Source organism: Triticum aestivum, chromosome 5B (genome assembly GCF_018294505.1).
Source record: "Triticum aestivum cultivar Chinese Spring chromosome 5B, IWGSC CS RefSeq v2.1, whole genome shotgun sequence".
Lineage (NCBI taxonomy): Eukaryota > Viridiplantae > Streptophyta > Magnoliopsida > Poales > Poaceae > Triticum > Triticum aestivum.
Genome location: NC_057807.1, coordinates 326923952 through 326948521, shown reverse-complemented (window position 1 = coordinate 326948521; position 24570 = coordinate 326923952). Strand labels below are relative to the sequence as shown.

Genomic DNA, 24570 nt, shown 5'->3' with positions numbered 1-24570 from the left:
CGCTTCGTCCTCGTCGAGCCCAAGCCGGAGCCCGGCCTCCCCGCGGAGTACGAGGAGATAGCCCGACGCGGCTTCTCCGGTGAGGACGCCCTACAGTGGGCGCGGGACGACTACCTCCGCGACGAGATGGTCCGGCAGCGCCGGGCCCTGGAGGAGATAGAAGCCCGCAAGCGTGGGCGCGAGGACGAGCACGGCGTCGTGATCCTCGACAGCGACGACGACGAGGACGCCCCCGGACCGTCCAACCCGCCGCGCCAACCGAGGGAGGGATGCAGCAGGGACGGCAGCGGCGGAAGCGGCGGCGACGACGATGACGATGACGGCGGCGGCAGCGGCGGCGACTACACGTGGTTCTACAGCCTCCTCGGCATGTAGAACTGCAAGGGCGGGCGGCGGGCGGCGGGGAGCGGCGAGGTAGACGGCGAGGAGCGGCGATGGAGACGGCGAGGAGCAGCCCCTGGCAGTTTTTTTATAAAATATGTTTAAATTTGAAAGAACTCGCCGAAGTTTGCGTTAAATTTGAGCCATGTTTGCGCCGTATTTAAGTTTTTCAAAAAAAAACTGGACGCGGCAACTGGGGGGCATCACGCCCCCAACGCGCGGTTTAGCGCCGGTGTGCCTCAAAGGGCGATTTTTAACCCCTCCTGAGGGGCCAACGGCTGGAGATGCTCTTAGAGCGACGGTCCGATGTACCGTAGGTCGATGGTTCAAGCCCCTCCGAGACCACTGAATTTTTTTATGCCACAATAAGCTTACGTAATATAAAACCGGCGCTGACATGCGGGCCAGCAGCAGTTCATTTTACATCTGTAAGCCTAGGCCTAGCTATATAATGTGTATCAAGTTTTATTCTAAAAATAATAAAGTGGGAGATTTCAGCATGCATATATGCATGAATTGAAAGGCTAACGGAACGGCGATCGTATTGCACATCCGGCCATCATACATCAATCTACGTCTCACTCGATTTCGTTATTTTCAGGCCGGCCGATCGATTCCTTATGTTCCAAGGTATGATGACGAATATATTACTTTCTCTGTCTGAGAAAAAACAAGTGTGACGCATGTCGATGAGGCAGCCGACGCGCGCACCAGTCCTTTAACATTCAATATTCCACACGTTCTTTCTGCGGCATGCATGCAGCCGAAACGCAAACGTGACGTACTGCGCTGCTCTGCTGCAACGGTGCAACACTCGTTTTCGCTGGTGCCTTTGGTGCGAATCATCTGTCGCAGCGCGCTTTTAATTAGGTGCTGGTTCAATTTGTTCGTTAATTCCAAGCGATTCGTCTTACTTTGCCATGCAGCCATGCCAAGCAAGGTGCTGATCCAGCTGTCCACGAAGATAATCTCTATTGAAACAGTCTTTCACCTCGCTTTATAGATAAAAAATAAAATTTGTGTGAGAAATTTCCAATCTAAACGTTTCAAAAATAATCTAATCTATTAATCTCTAATCATGGTGCTACAAAGACACAAAAGGTAATAAAAATTACAACCAGGTTTGTAGACCTTCTAGTGACAACTACAAGTACTGAAGAGAGCCGAAGGTGCGTCGCCGTCATCGTCCCTCCCTCACTAGAGACGAACAAACTTTGTTGTAGTAGACAGCCGGGGAGTCATTGTGCTAAGGCCCCGTAGGTCCAGAGCAGCAACCATCATCGATGAAGTAAGTCGTAGATTGGAAGCATCAACCCTATAAACAGCCAAACCAAGACAAACAAGACCGGATCCAAACAGATCCACTAAAGACCAGCACCGGCATGATCCCACACGAGATCCGGCGGAGACACACCTCCACACACCCTCCGACTACACTAGACGCAACACCGGGACGGAGATAGAAAGTGGAAGACATTATCCCTATTGAGGGACATCGCCGCCGCCACATAATCCCAACCAAGATACTAAACCTAATAAAAACAAGAACGGGTCCGTCCCGCCGCCGCGGGGAGGGGGGGGGGAATCCTCCGCTTCTCCATGGCCCAAAGGCCATCGGAGATGGGACGAACCGGCAGTGGCGTCGGCGGAGGAAAGAGGAAAGCTTGGGCGCCGACGTGGTGGTTGCTTTGGTTTTGTGATTTTTTTTACGCATCACTTGATTTGCATGAAGCCCTCAGGGTGCCGCAGCGAGCGGCATGATGCCCCAGTCGATTTGCGCGAAGCCCCGAGCCAGAATGCCAGATACAAGGGCACCGCAACGAGTGCCATGATGCGTCAATCGGTTTGCGCGTATGCTTTCAAATTTTGCGTTCTGGCCCTTCCTTGCTTGGTGTTCTATTATATTTAGTTTGTCGGCAAATTGATGACCGACATCGACACCATAACTAATGTTCCAAAATACTTGAAGTTCTAGGCTTGTTTTAAGTTAAACTTCTTCACGTTTGACCAAATTCAAAAAAAAAATTGTATCAATGTTTACAACACAGAAAAAAATGCATCGACAGCATATATAGCTGATACGTGAGAGCCAAATTAAGCGGCACACTGTTCCGGCACTCGTGCTCCACACACATTTTTCGTTATTTCAGCACCTTATGTTTCAAGGTTCTGGATGGAGCAGCTGCGGCATCAGCGTCATGAGCGTGCGCGGGTTTTCGCTCCTTCCGGCCGCATCACGCATGCATGCATATTTATTTCAGGCCACTGCATGCAGTGCACTCGTCTTTCCTCCAGTGGTATCTTGGGTACGAAATCGATCCTACGAACGACGAATAAAGCGTACCGTGCCCGCTTGTAGTAGGTGTCAGTTCGTTATGACGAAGTAACAACCACAAATTGTTTATCCGTGTCTTCTCATTGACAAGGAAAAAACGTTCATATATATACCGTGTGAATTGTGATCTTGCTAAGCACACTTCAACTTCTCAAAAATACTGGTATACACGTACTACAGAGCACCACACTTTAACTTCTCAAAAATCAAAGGCGCTTAATCTGATTTTTGATGTACAAATGTGTACTATTCGTTGAGTTGTGATATTTGTCCATATATATTATCCAAACCAAAGGTAAATAATAATATTGTCTTCTTTTAGGAGAATCATTTTTTGGACCTTTTAGGATAATGATGAAAATATATTGGGGCCTCCTTGGCAATGATTCTTGATCAGAAAGCAAGCAATGATGCTGACAACCTTCCAAATATGTGTGAGAAAGTCCATGAATGGGTTTGGTGAAGAGATTCCTTTATGCCTACTAGCAACCCCATGCAAATATATATCGTACAGAATATGTACCACCACATATTATACACAAACAAATGCAACTAAAGGAAGTCCCTGAAAAAAAAAACATATCCTACTAGAACAAGGGGCGAGGAGGAGCACCGTGAACGGCTACAACGCAAAAACATTTTAACACACAGAACACTGGAATATGAAGTCTCAAGAAGATTTGAGGAGATAGAAAGGGATACTATTTGGTACAAAAATCAACATAGTTATTTTACAGCCAAGAGGTAACTAGTGTGTCAATGATTATCGGGCAAACAGTTCCAACTTATTGCTCAGGTTACCAAAAACCGAGTCCGCTGAACCAGCTAGCGTACCTGACCCACATGCACCATGGACCTTGTCGAGGGTGTTTCACAAGGACCCTAACAACAGTAGCCTCATGTTACTAGATGGACACGGGGCACATATTTCACCTAGATTCAGGCCCTCACTGGTGGAGTAACAATCCTGCTATTCCTTATATAGGATTATATCGAGATGATTTTACAATAAATGAGTACAGTGATGGTATCGACGAGTTGGATGTCAGCCCGGTGAGTTCCATGTGAACAATTTGGGCGGAGCACCCAGATCGAATGTTCTAATGACCTAGTTTAGGGCTCAGACAATGTTGAATATGCCCTTAGAGTTTGTCGAATGCCTTTATATATGGGTTTATATATGTGGGTGGTCGTCATCCTTCATATTGATCATCTTGCCTTGCATGCCGTCGACTCCTCCTGCCTTTAGTCACCGAACTTCTTTGAGTGACAGGGGGGTGGCTCGTCGGAGGAAGTCGGCCACACATGCATGGCGCCCCAATACCGCACATATGTAGGAAAGTACAACCCAAATATGGTATGCGTGGCATGGAAATACGATGGAACCACTTATCCTCGACAAGCTAGCTCCGTCAATATTTGCAATGAGGTCGCGGGTATGTTGCTAAATCGTTTGCCCCTGCTGAAGTCGTTAGGCGACTTGCTTGTCGGCACTTGGACTCGTGGAGTCGTTGCTTCCCCGGCTAGCTGCTAGTCTGCCACTTGGCGGCTTCTTTCTATTTCTTTTATGTTTTTTGGGCATGATTGTGTTGTTGCCCCATCTTATTTACTTTGGTTCCTCGAACTTGGTTGTATGGATATTTGCTTTATTTATAAAGCAGGCTGAAAGACTATTTCAAGAGAGAGAGAGAGTCGTTGCTTCCCTTGTGGCCATTTTAGTCGTCTATGAACCGTTGTCACGTGACATACCCTGCGGGGGGTAACTGCGCGAATATATGGATGGTGATGCAATTGATCATTGGCTTTTGTGCGGCAGGTGGATTTATACACACATTACCCCCTTTGATGAAGCAACGCACCTTTCCTTCATTCCTCCGTTCTCAATTTTGTAGAGCCCAGAGCTTCTTCTTGCGTTCTCTCCTCCGCGCGTGCCTAATGGACTGCCATGGGAACCACTGCTACGTAGAACTTCCAGTTGGGTACGCAGGCGGCCACATACCACGCCATATTTTTATATATCAATAGTGGAGTATTCAGAATCCTCTATGCATATTAATAGAAATTTGTCCGTTGTTACAAAACTATAATGGAAAAAAACAAGGATTTAAATTTGTCAAATGAGTACACTGATTAGCTTTGGCTTGACAACCAGTTATATGCAACAAACAAGCAGTGGTTCAATACATGAATTTAGAGATAACAACCACATAATAGTTTGATGCATGATTTAGAGACAGAATGGCCAGAGTGTGTACACACGTACATCATGCAAAAGTTGTGGTCACGCAGGCAACTAAAAGTGAAGTGGGAGAAGTGTACTCACCACCAACTCAAAATTTTGCAAGTAGGAAAGATTTGGTTTCACTTTCATCACAAAGAAAAACCCCAGCTGAAAGAAAACAAGGAAAGCAAATCTGTTAGCTTGGGCATTGTTGGCCATCGGTCATTCTCAGGTTTCACCCGCTTGAGAGCAAAGAGGAATACACATGTCGCTTCTCCCAATTTAAGTAATGATATATGATAGGTCCAGGTTTTAACATTTTGGCTTCAAACACAAGTAGTGAGCAGTAAGTACCTCACTCTATCACAATTCACACCTAACGGCAAAAGTGTTGGCATCAATTCGTTAGATAACAGTTTCCAAAAGCCGTAAGAAGACTGCCACCATATAATTAAATAAATATTTCTACACCGCTAGTGCTAAGCAACAATATAATTTGTTTAAGGTGGGACTGAAACTTCTCCCTTCTCTCGCTCTCTGGGGTTGGTTATGCATGTATGTATGGATGGATGGATGATGGCATGGTTAGGTTGCTTGTCGGGCATCGCCGGTGTGGCCAGCTAGTGCGGCCAAGATAGCCACAGTGGCTAGGAGGAAGCTTCGTTCATTGTCGGCTATGGAGGTGTACGTTTGCATGCAATGCAAGCAATGCAACGAGATAGTAGCTCATAGCTATGTCGTCTGGTCTCTTTTGCCGCGGTAGCTATGTCGGCGTCGTCGTCTGCATACTTGAGGCTGGTACTTGCAACAACTGGCAACACTGCCAAAGCTAAGGCAACTGTCCATGATGAATTATTGTCGTGTCTCGTCTTTAAGTTCATATATATGTCTTCTCATTCAAAAAAACTACATATACTCCGTATATGTTAATTCTAGCACATTGCTACGTGATTCTGAGTGCTGTTGTAGTAATGAAGGCTTTCGTCCGGCATTATATTCTAACTCCCTCCGTTTCATATTAGCTGACACTCAAACAGATGTATCTGGAGCTGGAAACTGACCCAACGAACAACAAAGCGAGGAATAGGACTCCTCCTCCCATGTCGTCCCCGCAGGCGACCGGGGGCAAACCCTAGAGCGCCACCAGCGTCCTCTCCTCCTAGCCTCCCTCCCTCGCCGCCGCTGCATGGCGCCACCGGGCCAAGCCCGGCCGGCATAGGTGGCGGCAGGGAACTGACTCCTCTCCGCTCGGGGCGCGGCTCGCAGGACAGCTTCTCGCGCAGGGGCAGTGGGCTGGCGCGACGGCGGGCGCATGGGTCAACGCGTGTGCGGTGAAGGCTGGCGCGGTGGCGGACTGCTGCTGGCCGTGGTGCAACGGGTGCGAGGAGACTGCTCAGGCGGGTGTGTGCGCCCTGTTCCCTGGCCAGGTATGAACGGATCTGGCTCGGGGTGGCTGGGGCGTGGCGCAGGCGGTGGCCAAAGGCACAGCTGGGTCTCTGGAGGCAGTGTGTTGCGTCTGTCTCGGGAGGGTGGGCGCGGGCAAGCCCCCGGCCAGATCCAGCCTCCTGGCTCAAGGTGGCGGCGCAGGCCGTGGCAGCACGGGTCGGCTGCCATGGTAGCTCCGGCGGCGATGGTGGCTGGTGGAGGTAGGCCAACGACCTTGGGTGGCGTGGGTTGGTGGCGGTGGTGGTGGTGCATGCCGGCTGGATCTGGCGTTTTCCAGCAGGCGGCGCGGGTTGGGGCACCGGCCCGGCGTGGCCGCTACTCCATATGTGGGCGGCAACGGCGAGGCGGCTCGACCTTCTGGTGGCGGCTTCCATTCGCCGCGCCGGCATCACGGCAGCTCGGCGTGTCAGCTGCGGCGGCGGCTAGATTCCCTGTGTCGGCTCGTTTGTATGCGACACGGCTTGACCTTCGATCTATCTCCTTGGCGTACGGCCGGTATCTTCGTCGATGGTTGGCCCTCCCTCAACTGCGGTCCATCACTCATCTTGCGCCCGGCGGCATGACCGAGCTCGTCTCGCGCCGGTGCCTCAAGATGGGTCGATGGAGGCCAGTTTTGGCCGGCCTATTGGGTCTCGACACTGGAGGCAGCCTAGGGATGCGAAAGGCGGGTCCTTTTCGCTTGTATCTTTGGTTGGGGTAGCGGCGGATCTCGGGTAAGGTGGTGTCAAGGTCTTGGATGTCGGGGCAGCGGCCCTGGTGGTGGGTCTGCGATGCTCATGGGCAGAGACTGTGGCTTGGTGCTGCCCGGTTGCCACGGGCGTGTGGGCGGCGTGGTAGCCGGGGTGTGGCGTTCGGTGGCGGTGAGTCGTGGTCGGGGTGAAAACCTACTCCATCTTCGGACGGACCGGCGGCAGCGAAGCTCGTTCCCTTCTTGAAGGCGTCGGCGCGGCTCTCATTGCCCGTCGTCTTGCTCCAGGGAACACTCTGATCCTCGGATCAGGCGATGGCGGCGCTCCGGTGTCGTCCCCTTCCTGAAGGTGTCGCTTTGAAGCCCACGGTTCGTCATATGCGGCTTCACTTCTTCGCGGTGGCGTGTTCACGGCTGTAGCCCCCGGCTACTCTTGTAGTGCTAAGGATGGTGTTGCTGCGCTCAACGCCAATGTATTCTACCTTAGATGTGTGTGTGTGTGCGTGTGTTATGGGGGCAATGCGTTTGTACGGTGCTGTTGATCGTTGCTTTATATATAAATCGAGGCTCGGTAAATGAATGTATCTGGCACTAAACACATCTAGATGCATCTGTTTCAACGGCAACAAATATGAAACAGAGGAAGCAATAAACTAGTAATGCCCTTAACGGCCAATAATACGACGATGATGGTGCGTGCCTCCTTCTTGAGCATCTGTGATCTAGATCTGTGAGGAGAAAGCATGACCCTCGTGGCTCTTAATTTATCTTCCTCGAGCATCTACAGAATTTTGATGCATTAGAGCATCTCCAATCCAACTTGCCGGATTTTCACACCTACTCGCTCCGTCCTTGAAAAAATGTACTTTTAACTTTGTTTGAGGATCAAACTATCTCAAAGTTTAACCGAGTTTGTGTAAAAATATATGAGTGCTTGTGAAACCAAATAGATATGACGAAAATATGTTTTATCATGAATCTAATGCTACTAATTTGATGGCATAAATGTTGGTCTATTATTATATAAATACAGTCTAACATAAAAAAATGACTTTTCAACAAAATTGAAAGTACACTTTTTCAAGGACGGAGGGAGCACCCCTTATATGCCCGCGGATACATGCAGACAGTGTCGGAGGACATGTTCGGACATCCTCATCTTCTCCCGACATATTGATTTGGTTTGGGAATTTGCGAATGTTTGCACACATGCAATTTTTTTTGGAACCGTTTGTACACATGCATATGAGAGAGAGTGAGAGTGATACAGGTTGGGCCGGATCTGATGTACGGGTTATATGGTCACATCCGGACATGCCCATTTCCTCTTTTCTGGCCGGATCTGACGTACACCCAACATTCTTATATTAGTTTACGAACGGAGCACATGTTGTATTGTCACATTCGGACACCCGTATTTCCTCCTAACATTTGAACTGTGTTCGGACGAAGGGGAAGGTTTGGGGAATCTCGGTTGGTTAGGCTTTTTTCTTCTCTCTTTTCTGTCCGGGCTGTCCGCTGAGACATATGAAGAGGTTTTGAGGGCTTTGGTTGGATGGAGATGCTCTTAAAAATGTGTGTAATTGTACTACTTCTCGTCCCCCATCCTGGTAATCATGATGTTTCCTAACTAAAATATTGTTCTATGACACCAAGTCAGGACCTTGCGGTGCTAGTCTCTGTGATTTCTAAACGGCATGACAATTTTGCACACGCTTACGCAAGGTATAATTTTAGATAGGTTTTATTGTAGCAAGGAACACTGATTCAAGTTTGCAGACCATACGGCAAGTTCTGCAACACTAAAGGCGCTTATCCATGGAACAGAACACGACGAACAACAACAATCCATGTAAACACATCTCATCCGGATCACTGCTGCTTCAACACAACCGATCGATAAATAGAATCGAGAATAGTCCTCCATGGCCTCAGGTGCAGCTTTCACCTCTCTTTAGCCTGCTCCTAAGGCCTCCTCCAAACACCCACTTGATTTAAATTATAATGAGCGCACTATGCTCGACTCACATTTTCTTGGGGTCCGAGCTTTCATTTTGGTAGCCTTGAAGAATTGTGCCGCAGACATTCATGGCGCGGGCATCTAATAGACTGTGGTTCCAGAGTTTAATCATAAGGAAACGCCAGCTCCTGTTCACCCAGCGAGAAATTGCAAGTCAAATAAACACCAAACAAAAAGGTGCCTTGCTAGGCGTTACAGATGACCACAAGCAGATGCTACTCCCTCCGTCCCAAAATATAAGAGTGTTTTCGACACTAGTGTAGTGTAGTGTCAAAAACACTTATATTACGGGACAGGGGGAATAGTTGACGTCGATAGAACTATAGCTCAGCAACTCACCATAGTAGAGGAGGATTCTGTACAAGATGTTTTCCATGAAGCCGGGAGAATGCCTCACAGGCCCAAGGAATATGACCATCAGCTAGCACCCTGTAATTTAGCAATTCAGTACGAGAAATGGACATGGAGGGTTCCGTGGGTATCACTAGACCAAAATTTGTACCGCATAGGATGAACACAACTTGTCAAAACAAAGTTGTGATATCCTCTGCAGGAAAAAATATCATATATGGTGGATACACATAGTCGAATCAAACTCAAACGAACATTGAAGGCAACAACAGAAAAAACGGAATGAAAACTTTCAATGGAGTATCATGTCGTATGAAAAAGTTCAAAAAAGAAGCCTATAGAAATAACCCATGCCCAACACGGAACAAACAGCCTTCCGACAATCATCAAAATGAGAATGACTGGAGAACAATGCATTCTGCGCAAGACAGACAAAATGGTACCCCCTTCTCACTGGAAACACCCCCAGCTTAACGCATCACAAAACACCTTTTAAAGCAATATAAAATGACGAGGACTTGGTACTCGAAGAATTTTCATATCCAAAATTTCACAACAACTAAAATCATAAAAAAGAGATTTCCAATTCAGGAAGAACGCAAAAATAGTCCTGACCTTTGTTTCCGAACAAATGAATTCCACATATGCATAATAAGTTTCTCATCGTCTGTAACGTCAACAAAATCCTCAAGCATCTGCAACACAGAAATGTAATAACTTAAAAGGGGGAATAGTAGAAATAAATTTTTAGACAGAGACTGACTTGAGCTCACGTGCAGGCAACAGCATGAATATAAATTTTATGTTTCCGAACAAAGACGATGAAAAAAATATGATTGTATCTGACCCGTTTATCTTCAAAATCGGCGATGTCATCATCAACTTCATCTTCACTATCACGGTCCGAGAAAACTTGTTCCAGTGCCATTGGCTACAAGAAACGTAGTAAATGCAGTCAAGCTAGATTTCAAATGTAGAAAAATAAACTGTAGATAATCCAAAGTCCAAGGTCATGATAACAAATAAATAGTATATAATACTTAAAATCCAATAAACAAAATATAATTAGGGGCAGTGCAATAACCAAACGATGAGCATCTGCATTAAAAGCAAGACAACGAAGACTGGCGTACAGCCAAGCGCAACCATATAGTCTGACACTCAAACCAGACATCACGCTAGCAAGACTGGCAGTCTGGTATTTGTGTAAAATACACACGCAAGCTCTTCCAGATCACCATATTTTATTTCAAGAGAAGCTAATCGTGAATGGAGAAGAGTATTACTGCACACCAACCTCTGAGGAGAAAGAACTTAACATTTTGGACCTCAACTATAAATCAGCATCAAATTCAAATGCTAAGTTAGAGGTTGAACTGATTATTCCCCCATACAAAATAACTAAAGACCAGGCACCCAGAAAACAAAATGTGGATACAAAATCCTAAAGGCTAAACAAGAATTATGGAACTATCAACTATGCAAACAGGCAACAGAAATAGATCAAAAAAGTTTAAAGAACATAGAACAATACAATGAGATGGGTTTTTATTTTCCACACACCTGTGCCCTGTGAGAATGGAAAAACTGACGTTTCTGCAGGAGTTGCCGGCTGCCAGACAGTATACAAAATAAAACAGTTAGTTTAACTTAACATTTTAAATCTTACAATGCATAATGTGATACCGGCAATGTAAACAGAAGGGTTACTTTCTGGGATCAGCTCGCTCCGCAGATAGTTTCCTTGTCTTCCCAAACTGTAGTACTGTGGGTGGTGAAAGATTGCTACCATGTAATAATTGAGCAGGATCAACAGAAGCACGTGGTGCAGAAATATCTGGAAATTTTAGACAACGGAAATGGGATATGAGCACATGTAAGAAATAAACATTTGCTGCCGTAATCTGTTTCGCAGGAAACAACTTATCATGTTTGTAATATTCAGATATAACAGAAGAAAGTTGCAATAATCTTCACCTAAGGTAAGGATATAAATGTTTCGGGTGTGTTATATTCAAAACAGCATGCAGAACTTCTCAATGCTAAAATTCCGTGTGCATGAAACAAACAAGAACTAGCTCATTCTAAATTTACCAAAAATCCAAATTCACCGGAAATTTTACTTGTTTGCCAAACTGTATGAATAAGTCAAGAAAAATATTTGGTTGACTAACAAAAAAGGAAAAGGAAATCACAAGATAAGAATGTACCATCTTCCTCCCTCTGCACAAAGTCATCTTCAGACACTGCCTGGGCGTCTTCAGGTGAATCTGAATCCATGATATGTGGATGTACATGGCTTATTTTCTCAGCTGTGGTTCCCAACATTCCCAACCTTCTACGCTTCTTAAACCTTGAGCTGATGCAACACAGTTTGGAAAATCAAACAGAGAACATAGCAGTAGCACCTTGCAAAGTGATGAATAGCTTACGAGTAGGAAAATGTTTGATGTCTTGGATCAACTCCCTCAGCCACAAGCTGAAAATAAATGGGATTATTAGTTCCAAATATTAGAAACAAAATGCTTCAATTTAAATCAATTACTAATGATTCATGGATTTACTATGCCAAGCACGTAAAACTTATGCAAAGCAGATTCTGCGAGGTATCCTGCACATTCGTCAAAGAATTTTGCAGAAAGCATGGGTTGATCATCACCAAGAGGCATAATATGTGCAGCTCATGGCCTTTGCATACAAGAAAGTAGGATGAAAAGCTAAGAACAAAACTGGGAATTTAATTAGCAGAAAACCAAGGGATATTCTTGTTATGTGGGAATAAGCTATCGCTTATCAATGGAGCGCCAGCAAAGGTCACAAGACGGATACACCACAGCTGGTCTCGGTGCTAGAGTGTGACTTACACCAGTCATATTGATTCAGTCAATCCACCCAAGCTAATTGTTTGGTGCGGTTAGTCCCTCGATTAGTCAGGATTAACTCTTTTTATTCAAATTAGTTGTACCCCAAGTCATATTGATTCAATGAGTCCACCCAAGCTAATTGTTTGGTTCGGTTAGTCAGGATTAATCAGTTTTATTCAAATTAGTTGTACTTGTTAGGAATCCTAGAGTTTTATTCAAATTAGTTGTACTCGTTAGGAATCCTAGATACAAGGATTATCTAAATGAATGGTGCTCCATTAGGGGTGCTACAGATAAGATGGGTTGGATACTGCATAAAACCACGAGATGTAAATTGTAATCTACTGAGTCAAGTCAAGCAAAGAGCTAAGGAAAACAAGTCTTTCCTGCTCTCTGCCTCACCCTCTCTCCTCCTATCCTTGCGCAGCTGCGCCTAGCGCTTCCAGCCCAAGACCTAGCCCAACCCACAAACAGTACCCCAAACACCAACCTCACACTGAAGGGCAGCCCGGTGCATGTAGCTCCCGCTTGCGCAGGGTCCGGGTCCGACCACTTTGGGTCTATTGTTCGCAGCCTTTCCCTACATTTCTGCAAGAGGCTGTATCCAGGACTCGAACCCGTGACCTCATGGCCACAAGGCAGCAGCTTTACCACTGCGCCAAGGCTCCCCTTCAAACACGAACCTCACACTCACGAGATAATACTCTCCGACAAAATTCATTCCATGAAATCAAGACATATAACTTAGAACACTCGGTTCAAACAGCTAACTTGGAAGTTCTAGATCTCTGATTTACCTCAGTTCTCCAGACATCAGTCTTCAGACTAACATTAACAGCCTGGCATTCTTCAGATATCTGTTTGAGCATAATGAACAAATTACGATCAAAGTACGACAACAAGCAAATAAGATTTAGTGATGGAAATTTCGGAGGTTTACCAACCCAAAACTCAAAGTGGAATAGGTCATGTGATGAGTTCAAGTGACACCCCAAACCCTAGTACCACCAGAATCACAACATTAGAGACTTGCCCTGAGAAAGTGGGCACAAAGATTGTTCCCAAATAAATAGAAAGGTCGTGCAGAAAGCAAACACAATCATAATTTCATCACAAAGAACATCAAGACATTAGTGGTGCAGTGAGAATAAAATGTTTGGTTTTACCTAACTGTAGCAGGTGAAATGATCCACCAGCCAATAGTGGCAAAGTGAGATTTGAATAAATACAGCGCAAATGGAACTTTGCATCAAACTTTACCTTGTAGCTTCCACATTTTACCAAGCAGAAGGGGCAAGCAAAATCTTCAGTGACTGGTAAGAAAAGACCAATATAAGAAACAAAAAAAAACAAGAAGAGCAAAGAATCACGAACCAACCAGAAGTTTTTACCAACAAATGTCAATAAGTGACATAAACTGACCATAGGTAATTGCGCAAATCTAACACTGGATCTTTGTCATGATCAGCATTCACAACAAAGGACTAAAAAAACACGGCTGGAGCTATACGGCATTCAATCAGCAATACGTACGTTAGTACATGCGGTCATGGGTAAACATATGCCTTAAACTACGCCACCAAATACAGCACATAGCACTCCTTCTATGATTAAATTAAGATACTTTGGTCTCCCATGCTGAACACGTTCGTAAATTTATTCTTCCAATTTCAATGTTACACTATCCTTCTGAAGCGCTACAGATCATATGAGGTGTGTGCTTTCTGTCTTATGCACCAGCATTTTCAGTAATTGCATCTTTTTTAACGGAGCATATCTGACTTTTGCGTTTATGGTAATGACACAGAACTTGATTTTCAGAACAAAAAAATGCACAATTCATAATTAATCAAATGGATATGACTGATGTTGTAAAGAGAGAAATTTATAAGCCATTTCTTGAGTTAAAAACATATCAGTACATTAAAACCATTATACTTACCATTACCGAACTTAGCTCGCCAGCTTTAGTTCCAGGATCATATGCTAACCTAAAGCGTAACAGCATAAAGTTCTCCACTAGGTTACTAGCTATGGCACCACAATTAGTGTGACAAAGTAATAAGATTACCACCATCAAACAGAAGTAGCTATTATTCCAACATGTGTACCATGAAAGGGTCTTAGCAGAATATCTTTTAATAGTTCAATGCTGGTGAATCATTTATTCAGATATCTAACATATCTAGTTCATTACTTTTCAGTCAGGTATAAGGAGAAAATGTGGAACACCTAGAAAAAATGTCAAACACATGATACAAACAAGTGTGAGTGGAAGTGTGGAACTGAAAAATACATGAACCCAAATGTTTGTGTAAGGGATAACCTTCAGTCTTTTGCATAGTATTGTTGTAGTACTTGAAGTTGAAAAGCACATTACCAGCTCTTAACCTGTGTGGAAAACAAAAAAATTATATCTGCTCAATTGGTCATATTGAAACGCAAATGCATTTGTAGAGATGAAAGTAAAAGCAAAGTGTCACACTAAGACCTGGCCAGACAACAGGTGCTTCGGTTAGGCTAAGGTCACACAAGAGCACAACAAACCTGAGCCGGTAGCCAAAACCTCACCACTAGGCACTAACAGAAATTTGATATACTGACTCCATTCCTTTACCTGCCCTTTCAGGCATCTAAATCTATATAGAAGGTACCAATACATGTTTGTGGAATCCACACAATTTGAACCATCCATCCAACTTTCACCGAATGATTCAGAATTTTAGTTGGACTTTCTCAGATTCGGCTTTAATTGCACAATAATCCTCTTAATAAACCTCCATCTTATTTATTTTCCTCCTACCTTAATTGTAAGTGAAATCCTAATCCCTCCTCTGATTTCTCTTGTGTGCACTCACTCACTCTGTGTGCTCTTCTCTCAACAACGCTTTATGGGCAAGGTGACATATTTCCCCCCTCTTCTCCCCACGCACACATGCCCACTTCCCTCTCGATATCTGCCACCTTTGCGGCTCACCTGCCAATCGCCCCCACTGCGCTATCTATTGTGTGGCGCTGAGAACTTCTTTGTGTTTGCAATATGTTCATTTCATTTTGCATTATGTCCCTATGACCAATGCCATCACTTTCTTCAACTATATTTCAGGAAAGCCACTAAAAGTAATATAATGATCTGAAGGTATTTTCTATGGAAAATCTAGAACTATTATTTGAACATGACAAATCAGTATATATTTGTGTATATTAGCACCCAATTTAAAAGATAGACTCCACGCATTCTAAAACAACACCTAACAATTAGCCCGCTCAACTGTCACAGATGTCCAGTTTTCACCCTCAACTATGAAACAGAACATTTAACAGCCTGTCCATGTTGGTGTTGCCACATTTGGTACATGCCATCCACACACATAAAATGTTCGCAGCAAGCAGCAAGCTCAGCTGCGCTGACTGCAAAACAGTGGCCATCTACTAAACCCTGTCAAAAACTCAAAATAGATATCTTCGAACCAAGCTTTCCAAGCAAGTAAATGCAGTTACTCACGACTCTATTACAATAAATAGAGATATAGATATGCAATTACATGTAGTAGTGTTACCTTATGATATGTGGTAATGATGAAGGTGGGACACCACTGTATGAGTAACTACTATATGGAGATTCAGACATGTCTTTTGCACCAGCTTCTTGAGCAGATATGCCTACTTGGAGTTGATATGAACCCTGCAACAATAATACAAATCTCAGAGAAGCTACGGAAGTAAATAACAGAACATACTGCAGTAAGGTGCTGCCATCCTATATAGAAAATACTTACCACTTAAATGCGGAAACAATTATTAGATAAAAAATAAAGTAACAGGGATAAACTTACCGCAGCATCAACCTTATGAGAGCAAAATGTCAAGCAACTGTCCTGCTCCATAAATTTCGGCTGCATATATAACAAAAGGAAAGGCAAGTAGATCAACATATAGTCAAGTACGGGCATCTTTGGTTCAAGGCTAACTTTGCTTAAGCAATGTGTGGCTTACCGCAAAAGAGTGGCTAACAAAATTAAAGCCACAAGTGTGGCAAAAGATTGTGTCTATGACACATGGGCCATATAGGTAGTTAAGTGTGTGGTAAAAAATGAGTTGTGCAAAAGATTGTGTCTATGACACATGGGCCATATAGGTAGTTAAGTGTGTGGCAAAAAAAGAGTATGTACCTCAAAAAACTGTGGCTTGCCTATGGTTAAGCATGGCAAGTTGTGCAAAAGATTGTGTCTATGACATATAGGCCATGTAGGTAGTTATGTGTGGCAAAAAACAAGTATGTACCTCAAAAAGCTGTGGCTTGCCTATGCTTAAGCGTGGCAAGTTGTGACTGGGAACCAAACAACCCCTAAGATTGGCAAGTAGTTGCCACTACACTGCATATTCTCTCTCTTGATTTAACAATTTTCTATTAAAAACAAAAAAGATAGCAGATGAACTGAATGAAACACATTTGCACAATCACTGGAATAACCATAAACTACAATTTCAACCTTTACTGTTAATGTTCATCTTATAATATGTTCAGTTATCTTGATGCAAATTGCACTGCTAATTTGACGATTTTCCATCTGAACTTCTGGAATGGGATGTGCTAATTAATTGCAAGCACTACAGCCTTCTAGATAGCAGAAGGTACATGGGGTAGATCGTCAAAATTTAACGTACAGGTAGCTAAGGTAATTTATTTAGTTGAAACATGCTTCAGGTGCTGCAAAAGGATTTTGCTTCATCCATCCTATGGTTAAATACTACAGAAAATTTGCAGTGCATACAATAGGAACATTAAAGCTTAAAACCATGAGCAAGTTGAATTGGCATACCTCTAAGAAACTTGGGCTCATACTAACTGCAGAAGCCAACTCCACTGTATGTCCCAAATTTAAAGTTACACAGTTCTCCAAAGACGAACCAAGTAGATCAATTGGTATTTTACCCCAGAAACATTTCCCTTCAAGCTCTGACAAAATGAATCACATAGATGATAGTAAATAACTGCACTCAACAACACTACAAATCATAAGTGGTTTCTGAGATTCAATGTGTTCTTTACACTTTATTTCAGAAGGCACATGTGCAAATACTAGCCAGTATGGGTGACTGACAATAACTATACCCTAAAAGGAGATAAAATAATCTAAACTAATGCATACATGGCCTAGTAGCCCCTTGTCAAAAACCGATAATGCAATGTTTAAGGATACTTTTCATTTGATTCTCCTAACCACAGTAAAGTCGGTAAACATAGCCAGATCTTGCTCACCTACACTTTGTTAAGTAGTTATCCATGGATTAAAGGAATGTTTGTTAACTATTTTTATTTCCAACGACTGTAATACTAATCTTCCATGCAAGAGAAGGTCTGGTAAGTTGCTGTTGGCTGTGAGATAGGTGGTTCCAAGGGTTGGATTGGTTTGGCCAAGAATATTGGGCGTGAACTAGCTTAGCATACTGGGAGATAAACATAGTGTGATCACTGGTTTTCATTCTTGTCAAGAATTGGGCATTTGAGAATGCAATTGTATCTTCCACCACATGATAAGCAACAGTAACTGGCTAGTGGTAACTCAACCTGTGTGGCACACATTTTGTGTGGCACACATTTTGTGTGGCTGTCTAAATGACTTACTTGCTACTCCCTCTGTAAACTAATATAAGAGTGTTTAGATCACTACTTTAGTGATCTAAACGCTCTTATATTAGTTTACGGAGGGAGTAAGTTTTAACATATTGTGTTAAACAACTATAAGCATGCACTTATTCTAGTAACTGTTTAGTATTTTTTTCACAAAATAACAACCACAAACTTACTTTGGAGAGCAGAGCCTTCCACATGGTCCACAGAGAAGTTACTTTCACCAAGATTTTCCCCAACTTGCCCTTCCGAAACTAAAAAGGGAACCAAATGTGATGATGGTGAAGAAATGTAAAACCATAAACATCACATATGAAGCACGTCATACCACAGCTGATAAGGATAATGTTAAGGTTGCAAGCTCGGGAGGTTGATAAATTCTTGATGTCTGGAATTATAAATGTAGCTTTGGTGCGACCTTTATTACCAAATTCACTAAAAGCTGTAAGCAAACAAGCCCGACTGAATCGATATATCGGAGAATGCTGCAAAACATTATGCATTAATGAGATAAGAGATCATTTGGTACAAAATGTTGCATGTGTGGAACTAAAAAAAAGGCAGACTTACCCCTTCAAGCGAAATATTACTAGTAGGTGTAGCCAACAGAACATAAAGAGGAAAGATATTCTGTTCTGGCAACTCAGTATTTGTACTTCGAGATAGTGATACCGTTATCTGAATCCTACATCCATAGCACAGACACTGATCAATATTTACACGATGAATAGACAATTAAATCCAAAAGTGGCTAGTACATAGTTTAACAGACATTACACCTGAGAACTTAATCACTTGGGCCTTGTTTGGCCAAGCTACCGTTTCAGCTTCTACTAGGGTGTGTTTGTGGTGGTTTCGAGCTGTTGGGCGAACGAATTTGTCGAGGGCCATGAGAAAAGCTAGCGAATTGTTAAAGCCCGGGCACACCGTAAACTAAAGTACTTCACTTTGCTCTACGAAGAACCATACTTTTTTTGCGAATACCAAGAGCCATACTTGAATAAACATCATGTGTATAGTACACACACTAAAGTCCCATAGATCACAAATGTACCAAATGTGTAATACAATATATAGTACCACCTCTGTTTCAAATACCAGGCGTATTAAGTTTCAGTAGAACAAACATTTGACCAGGAATTAAACTATTGCTATGTAACAATTGAGCTACAAAGACATAACCACAAATTTGTGCTTTAGAAGATGACTCTAATGATATCAATTTCAGTCCACAAAATTCTAGTACTTTAGAAGATGGGTTTAATGTAATGCTCATGCTAGGATCACACTGTGCGTGAGTGTGTGACCCCTCCGACATGACCTATCTGGAAAAATATCCTAACCCTAACACAGAGCGTCTCACTCATGTGTATCGCATGTAGGAAAACCCCTGGCAAGATCCCAGTCATGCCATGTCACCGCCAGCATGCCGTTCTTTTGCCTGCCATACCCTGGTTCGATTGGACTAAAATTGATCCGCTTTGCCAAATTAAGGGAGGCAGATGCATGATTTGCAAGGTGGCATGCCTAAGTGTTTCCACTTGCCAAGTTTATCGACTTCTGATGCATTTCTCTTCTACTTTTTATGATCATGTATGTGCTAACTGTTGCATGGCCTACCTAGGCAATGGCATTCGGAAGGGAAATTATCAATCCAATTAGTTTCCAAATGACTAAATAAGCATTAAGAATAATGAAAAAATCATACTACGTTCTTCAAATTATTGGGTGGAGTAGGATCTACGGTTTGATACTACTGTGTTCAGAGCATTTCCAATTTGATTCAACTCTAATCGTAACAACCTTATGTACGCGGTTCCAAGAGAGCTAAAGGAATCAGCAAAGTACATAATAGTGAAGTCTCTGCAATTCGCAAATAAAAAATAGTGAAGTGTCCACTATGTAAAAAAGAAAATACGTTTTGAAACAGGACAGTCCTTTCTTTTTCTCGACATGTTGGATTTGGATCACAACAATTCCGAGTGTCAGCATGTTCTGCAGTAGAGTCAAAGTGTGTACCTCTTTTTTCGGCTTGCATGTATCTTGTAATGAAGGCATCTTTGCAGAAAAGCGGGCTGTAAAAGTCAGTGAGAGATCATTGGTATCTCAAATCACTAGCACATGATGGTTATGTGATAAACACATGTGATTCATGTCAAATGAAGCTGCAAAATTAAGATGGAACTTACATTTCTAATGGCTCGCCGCTGAATAATATTGTATAGCTCAACTGGCTTGCAGTACAACGCAAAACTTTCTTCAGCAGCAAGCTGCTCATCTGGAGATAATCGAGCTCTCAGCTGTTGCTGGCGCATCTGGTCTGCAGACTGAGGGTAACTGAATTCACACCCAGCGTCCCTGCATGTATGCAGCACCAACATCAAAAGAAGAAGATACATTCATCTCATCTCACTATTAAGATCAAGAAAACCATCTACCATATATACATGAGTGCATATCTGCAAAGCAGCTGAACAGTTACAGAATAACTAAGCTACTTTTCAGAATCTGGATACAACCAAGGTGGGCCACACAGATTTCCAGTGATTAATTCTTAGAAATAAAAATGGCCAATTACTAGTTTCCAGGTGCAACCAGCCGACATAGGTTACCAACCAGGGATGAGTCAATAGACAATACTCATTTATTAATTTCCAAATGCAACCAAGGTAAGCTCTGAATATACTCACACATTAATTCTTGGAAGTAGTCACTTACAGTGAAAAGAACTTCACTATCCCACAAAGCATCCGACACACACAGAGACCACAGTGCAGTATCCAACTGCGATTCTAACATTGTACCTAATTTTTTTTTCTCCTGGGTTGCCCACACAGACATAACCAGGCAAATTCGACACAACTCAAGTAACAAGTAGCACGAGTATAGCATAAGCACAGCAACAACAAAATAGGTTAGGGGGGAGAGGCGTACGCTGCGTCCCGGGCAGGTAAAGGTAGGCCAGGCATCCTCCTCGCTGCCGCCGAGCGCCTCAGGGTCGCGGACGGGCGGATTTAACAAGGGGCGTCAACCGGCGGGGACTGGTCTAGATGGTGCGCCGGCACACCAGAAATTTGTAGAGGTTAAATTAGTTAGGGTTCGATTTGAGTGATAATAATCACTGGATGGAAGAAATCGCGGCCATACCTCAAAGACCGATGTCGAAGCTCGCGGACGGGGTGGAGAGAGCAGGGACGGCGACGGCGGCGGCGTCGAGGCGCGTCAGTGGCGGCGGCGTCGAGGCGCGTCAGTGGCGGCGACGTTCCGGTCGTGAGGCGTCGGCGACGGCGCGGCGGCGGAGAGAGATTTAGAGCCGCATTGGACCGGAAGGGAGCACCAGAAGAAGAAATTAGTTTTTCCTTTTCCTCTTTATTTTATCAACTACCTCCGAGCCTCCGCGTCGATCCGAGACTTTGAGCGTCCGATCATAATGATGAATGTACCGGAAGCATTTGCTTTTCCGAACCTCCACGTCGATTCGAGACTTTGAGCCGTCCGATCATAATCGTGGATGCATCAGTGGACGCATCGAAACGATCTGCTTTTCCGAGCCTCCACGTCGATGTGAGAATTTGAGCCGTCCGATCATAATCGTGGACGCATCGAAAGGATTTGCTTTTCCGCAAGGCGTTTCTTTCCTTGTTCGCGTCATTTCACGTTAGTTGACTGGCCCAACTTATCATCGTTGTTACTCTACAAACTGATCCAGAGGCCCTATAGTGAACCAGCCCAACACGCCATGGGCCTCACACCACATAACCGTGACACAGCCATGTGACAACTTCTAAGATTCTCTCGGCCCGACGAGCGCCCACGGCGATATTTCCGCATCGAACCGCATCATCTACTAGCGGCGTTGTATCCATGGTGATGGGGCTCCTAATTCATACGTTTTACTTCCTTCTTCTGTCGCCATTAATGCAAGATGGTGGTGGATGTGTCGTGTGCGTTAACTATACCTTTTGATTTGCTTCATCTATCTATATAGCCTTTTGGTCATCCCATAATGAGCAATGCTACACAGCCGATGATTTTGCGGACGATGCATGGACGACATAGGCTAATAATTGTTGGATTGAATCCCTCCATACCTAAGCAACGTCAGATCCTACCATCGTCACCTGTCATGCATAACAAGTCGTGTGTGCAGCTATTCCGTCCCATAATAGTTTTGTGTTTGTTTTTTCCTCCTATCAATCCGCAATGCCTTGTCTTCCATCCACCGCCACCTGAAGAGGAGATGGGACAGCATCTATAGGTGGCAAGATCCACACACGTGGGCGACATTCTCACAAAGGTGTCGCTGCACCGCCCGTTCCACATTCCATCACTAGCAGAGAAGCGTTGAGGGTCGAAGCCAACATGGCACACATCAATGAGAGGATGGTGTCGGTGTCAAATTCGGCGGATCTCAGTTAGGGGGTCCCGAACTGTGGATATTGAATCAATGGGGAACAAGGGACGCAGAACACGATATTTACCCGGTTCGGGCCCTCTCTAAGAGGTAATACCCTACGTCCTGCTTGATTATATTGCTTGTGTATATGGGGATTACAGAGTTGATCTATATGGGGATTACAGAGTTGATCTACCTCGAGATCAGAGGAACTAAACCCTAACTAGTAGGATGGCGATTGTTCTCCTCGTCTCTACGGACTAACCCCCTGGTTTATATAGACACCAGGGATACTAGGGTTTACAGATAGTCGGTTACATCAAGGAAACACCAGATCTTTCATCTTGACTTGGGGTACACAGCAAGGCACAAGTGTCTTCGGTCCGGACACGGTGCAGTCCAACAATATGGCCCGTGTGAGATGAGCCGGCACCCCGAGAATCCCCTAATCCATGACTCCCTCAGTAGCCCCTGAACTAGCCTTCAACGTCGGTTTCATATATCTCCCATGACTGCAGGCTCTGGCTTGCAGGCGAGTTCCCATTCTCCTGAGTGTTCGAAATAATCCTCCTCCGGAGAAGTCTTCAAATGATGCTTGATCAAATTCAGCCATACGCCGAGCCGTGTCCGAAGTCCGACCTATCTGTTTCACTTAGCCCCGAGGGACAATCGTTCGAGTGTGAACAGTATCCTTGACTGACAACTTTTGGCGAAGGGCCGCGCCCGATTATAAACATAAAGACTTGATACGCGGCTCGAGGTCACCCCTTCATAGGCACGTCTCTTCGACGTGGAGATCATGTCCCATTTTTTAAGGGATTCGATCAATGATTTCACAGCATCCCACTCACGCATAATGCCACAACTTTATCGGGAATAGGCGAGGTGAGCGGCACATTTATATGACTATTGGTATTACTGAAGGAAATATGCCCTAGAGGCAATAATAAAGTTATTATTTATTTCCTCATATCATGATAAATGTTTATTATTCGTGCTAGAATTGTATTAACCGGAAACATGATACATGTGTGAATACATAGACAAACTTAATGTCACTAGTATGCCTCTACTTGACTAGCTCATTAATCGAAGATGGTTATGTTTCCTAACCATAGACATGTGTTGTCATTTGATTAATGGGATCACATCATGAGGAGAATGATGTGATGGACTTGACCCATTCCGTTAGCTTAGCACTTGATCATTTAGTATGTTGCTATTGCTTTCTTCATGACTTATACAAGTTCCTACAACTATGAGATTATGCAACTCCCGTTTACCGAAGGAACATTTTGTGTGCTACCAAACATCACAACGTAACTGGGTGATTATAAAGGAGCTCTACAGGTGTCTCCAAAGGTACATGTTGAGTTGGCGTATTTCGAGATTAGGTTTTGTCACTCCGATTGTCGGAGAGGTATTTCTGGGCCCTCTCGGTAATGCACATCACTATAAGCCTTGCAAGCAATGTAGCTAATGAGTTAGTTACGGAATGATGCATTACGTTAGGAGTAAAGAGACTTCCCGGTAACGAGATTGAACTAGGTATTGAGATACCGACGATCGAATCTCGGGCAAGTAACATACAAATGACAAAGGGAACAATGTATGTTGTTATGCGGTTTGACCGATAAAGATCTCCGTAGAATATGTAGGAGCCAATATGAGCATCCAGGTTCCGCTATTGGTTATTGACCGAAAACAGTTCTAGGTCATGTCTACATAGTTCTCGAACCCGTAGGGTCCGCACGCTTAAGGTTTCGTTGATAGTTTTATTATGAGTTTATGAGTTTTGATGTACCGAAGGTTGTTCGGAGTCCCGGATGTGATCACGGACATGACGAGGAGTCTCGAAATGGTCGATACATAAAGATCGATATATTGGACGACTATATTTGGACACCGGAAAGATTCCGGGTGAGATTGGGACAATACCAGAGCTCCGGGAGGTTATCGGAACCCCCCGGGAGGTATATGGGCCTTATTGGGCCTTAGTGGAAAGGAGGGAGAAGAAGCAAAGGAGGCCCCCCCCCAAGCCCAATCCAAATTGGAAGGGGTCCCCCCCCCCTTTCCTTCTTCCCTCCCCCCTTCCTTCCCTCTCCCTCTCCTAATAGGAAAGGGGGAGTCCTACTCCCGGTTGGGGTTGGACCCCCCCCCCTAGGGCGCGCCAACCCCCCTTGGCCGGCCCCCTCCTCCACTCCTTTATATACGGGGGAGGGGGCACCCCATA

At 44.2% G+C, this 24570-nt stretch overlaps 1 protein-coding gene across 2 annotated transcripts; it reads right to left on the bottom strand.

Moving 5' to 3' along the window:
• Positions 1-8787: 8787 nt before the first annotated feature.
• On the bottom strand, positions 8788-21376 carry LOC123111672 (polycomb group protein EMF2B). 2 transcript variants are annotated; one of them, XM_044532508.1, is made up of 22 exons: positions 21089-21376; positions 20876-20987; positions 20131-20299; positions 19961-20016; positions 18512-18626; positions 18270-18426; positions 18118-18195; positions 17130-17266; positions 16143-16202; positions 15867-15991; positions 14633-14697; positions 13567-13619; positions 13251-13304; positions 13104-13163; positions 11875-11921; positions 11653-11801; positions 11153-11279; positions 11006-11054; positions 10290-10373; positions 10058-10137; positions 9431-9520; positions 8788-9219 (listed from the first exon to the last, which is right to left on the bottom strand). In XM_044532508.1, exons 2-22 carry the CDS (start codon positions 20908-20910, stop codon positions 9096-9098), a joined length of 1914 nt encoding a protein of 637 aa, XP_044388443.1. In that variant the 5' UTR covers positions 20911-20987; positions 21089-21376; the 3' UTR covers positions 8788-9095. The 2 variants fall into 2 exon arrangements, with proteins under 2 accessions (XP_044388443.1, XP_044388444.1); XM_044532509.1 differs by having other exon boundaries at positions 20876-20982; positions 21089-21332.
• Positions 21377-24570: the final 3194 nt, after the last annotated feature.

Excerpts from the sequence above, each read along its gene's own strand:
- LOC123111672 (XM_044532508.1), bottom strand. The coding sequence starts at position 20,910 with ATGCCTGGCCTACCTTTACCTGCCCGGGACGCAGC. Across the intron at positions 20,017-20,130 it reads AGCGGCGAGCCATTAGAAAT|CCCGCTTTTCTGCAAAGATG; the intron begins GTAAGTTCCATC and ends TGACTTTTACAG. Across the intron at positions 9,521-10,057 it reads TCATTTGTTCGGAAACAAAG|GGTGCTAGCTGATGGTCATA; the intron begins GTCAGGACTATT and ends GCTAAATTACAG.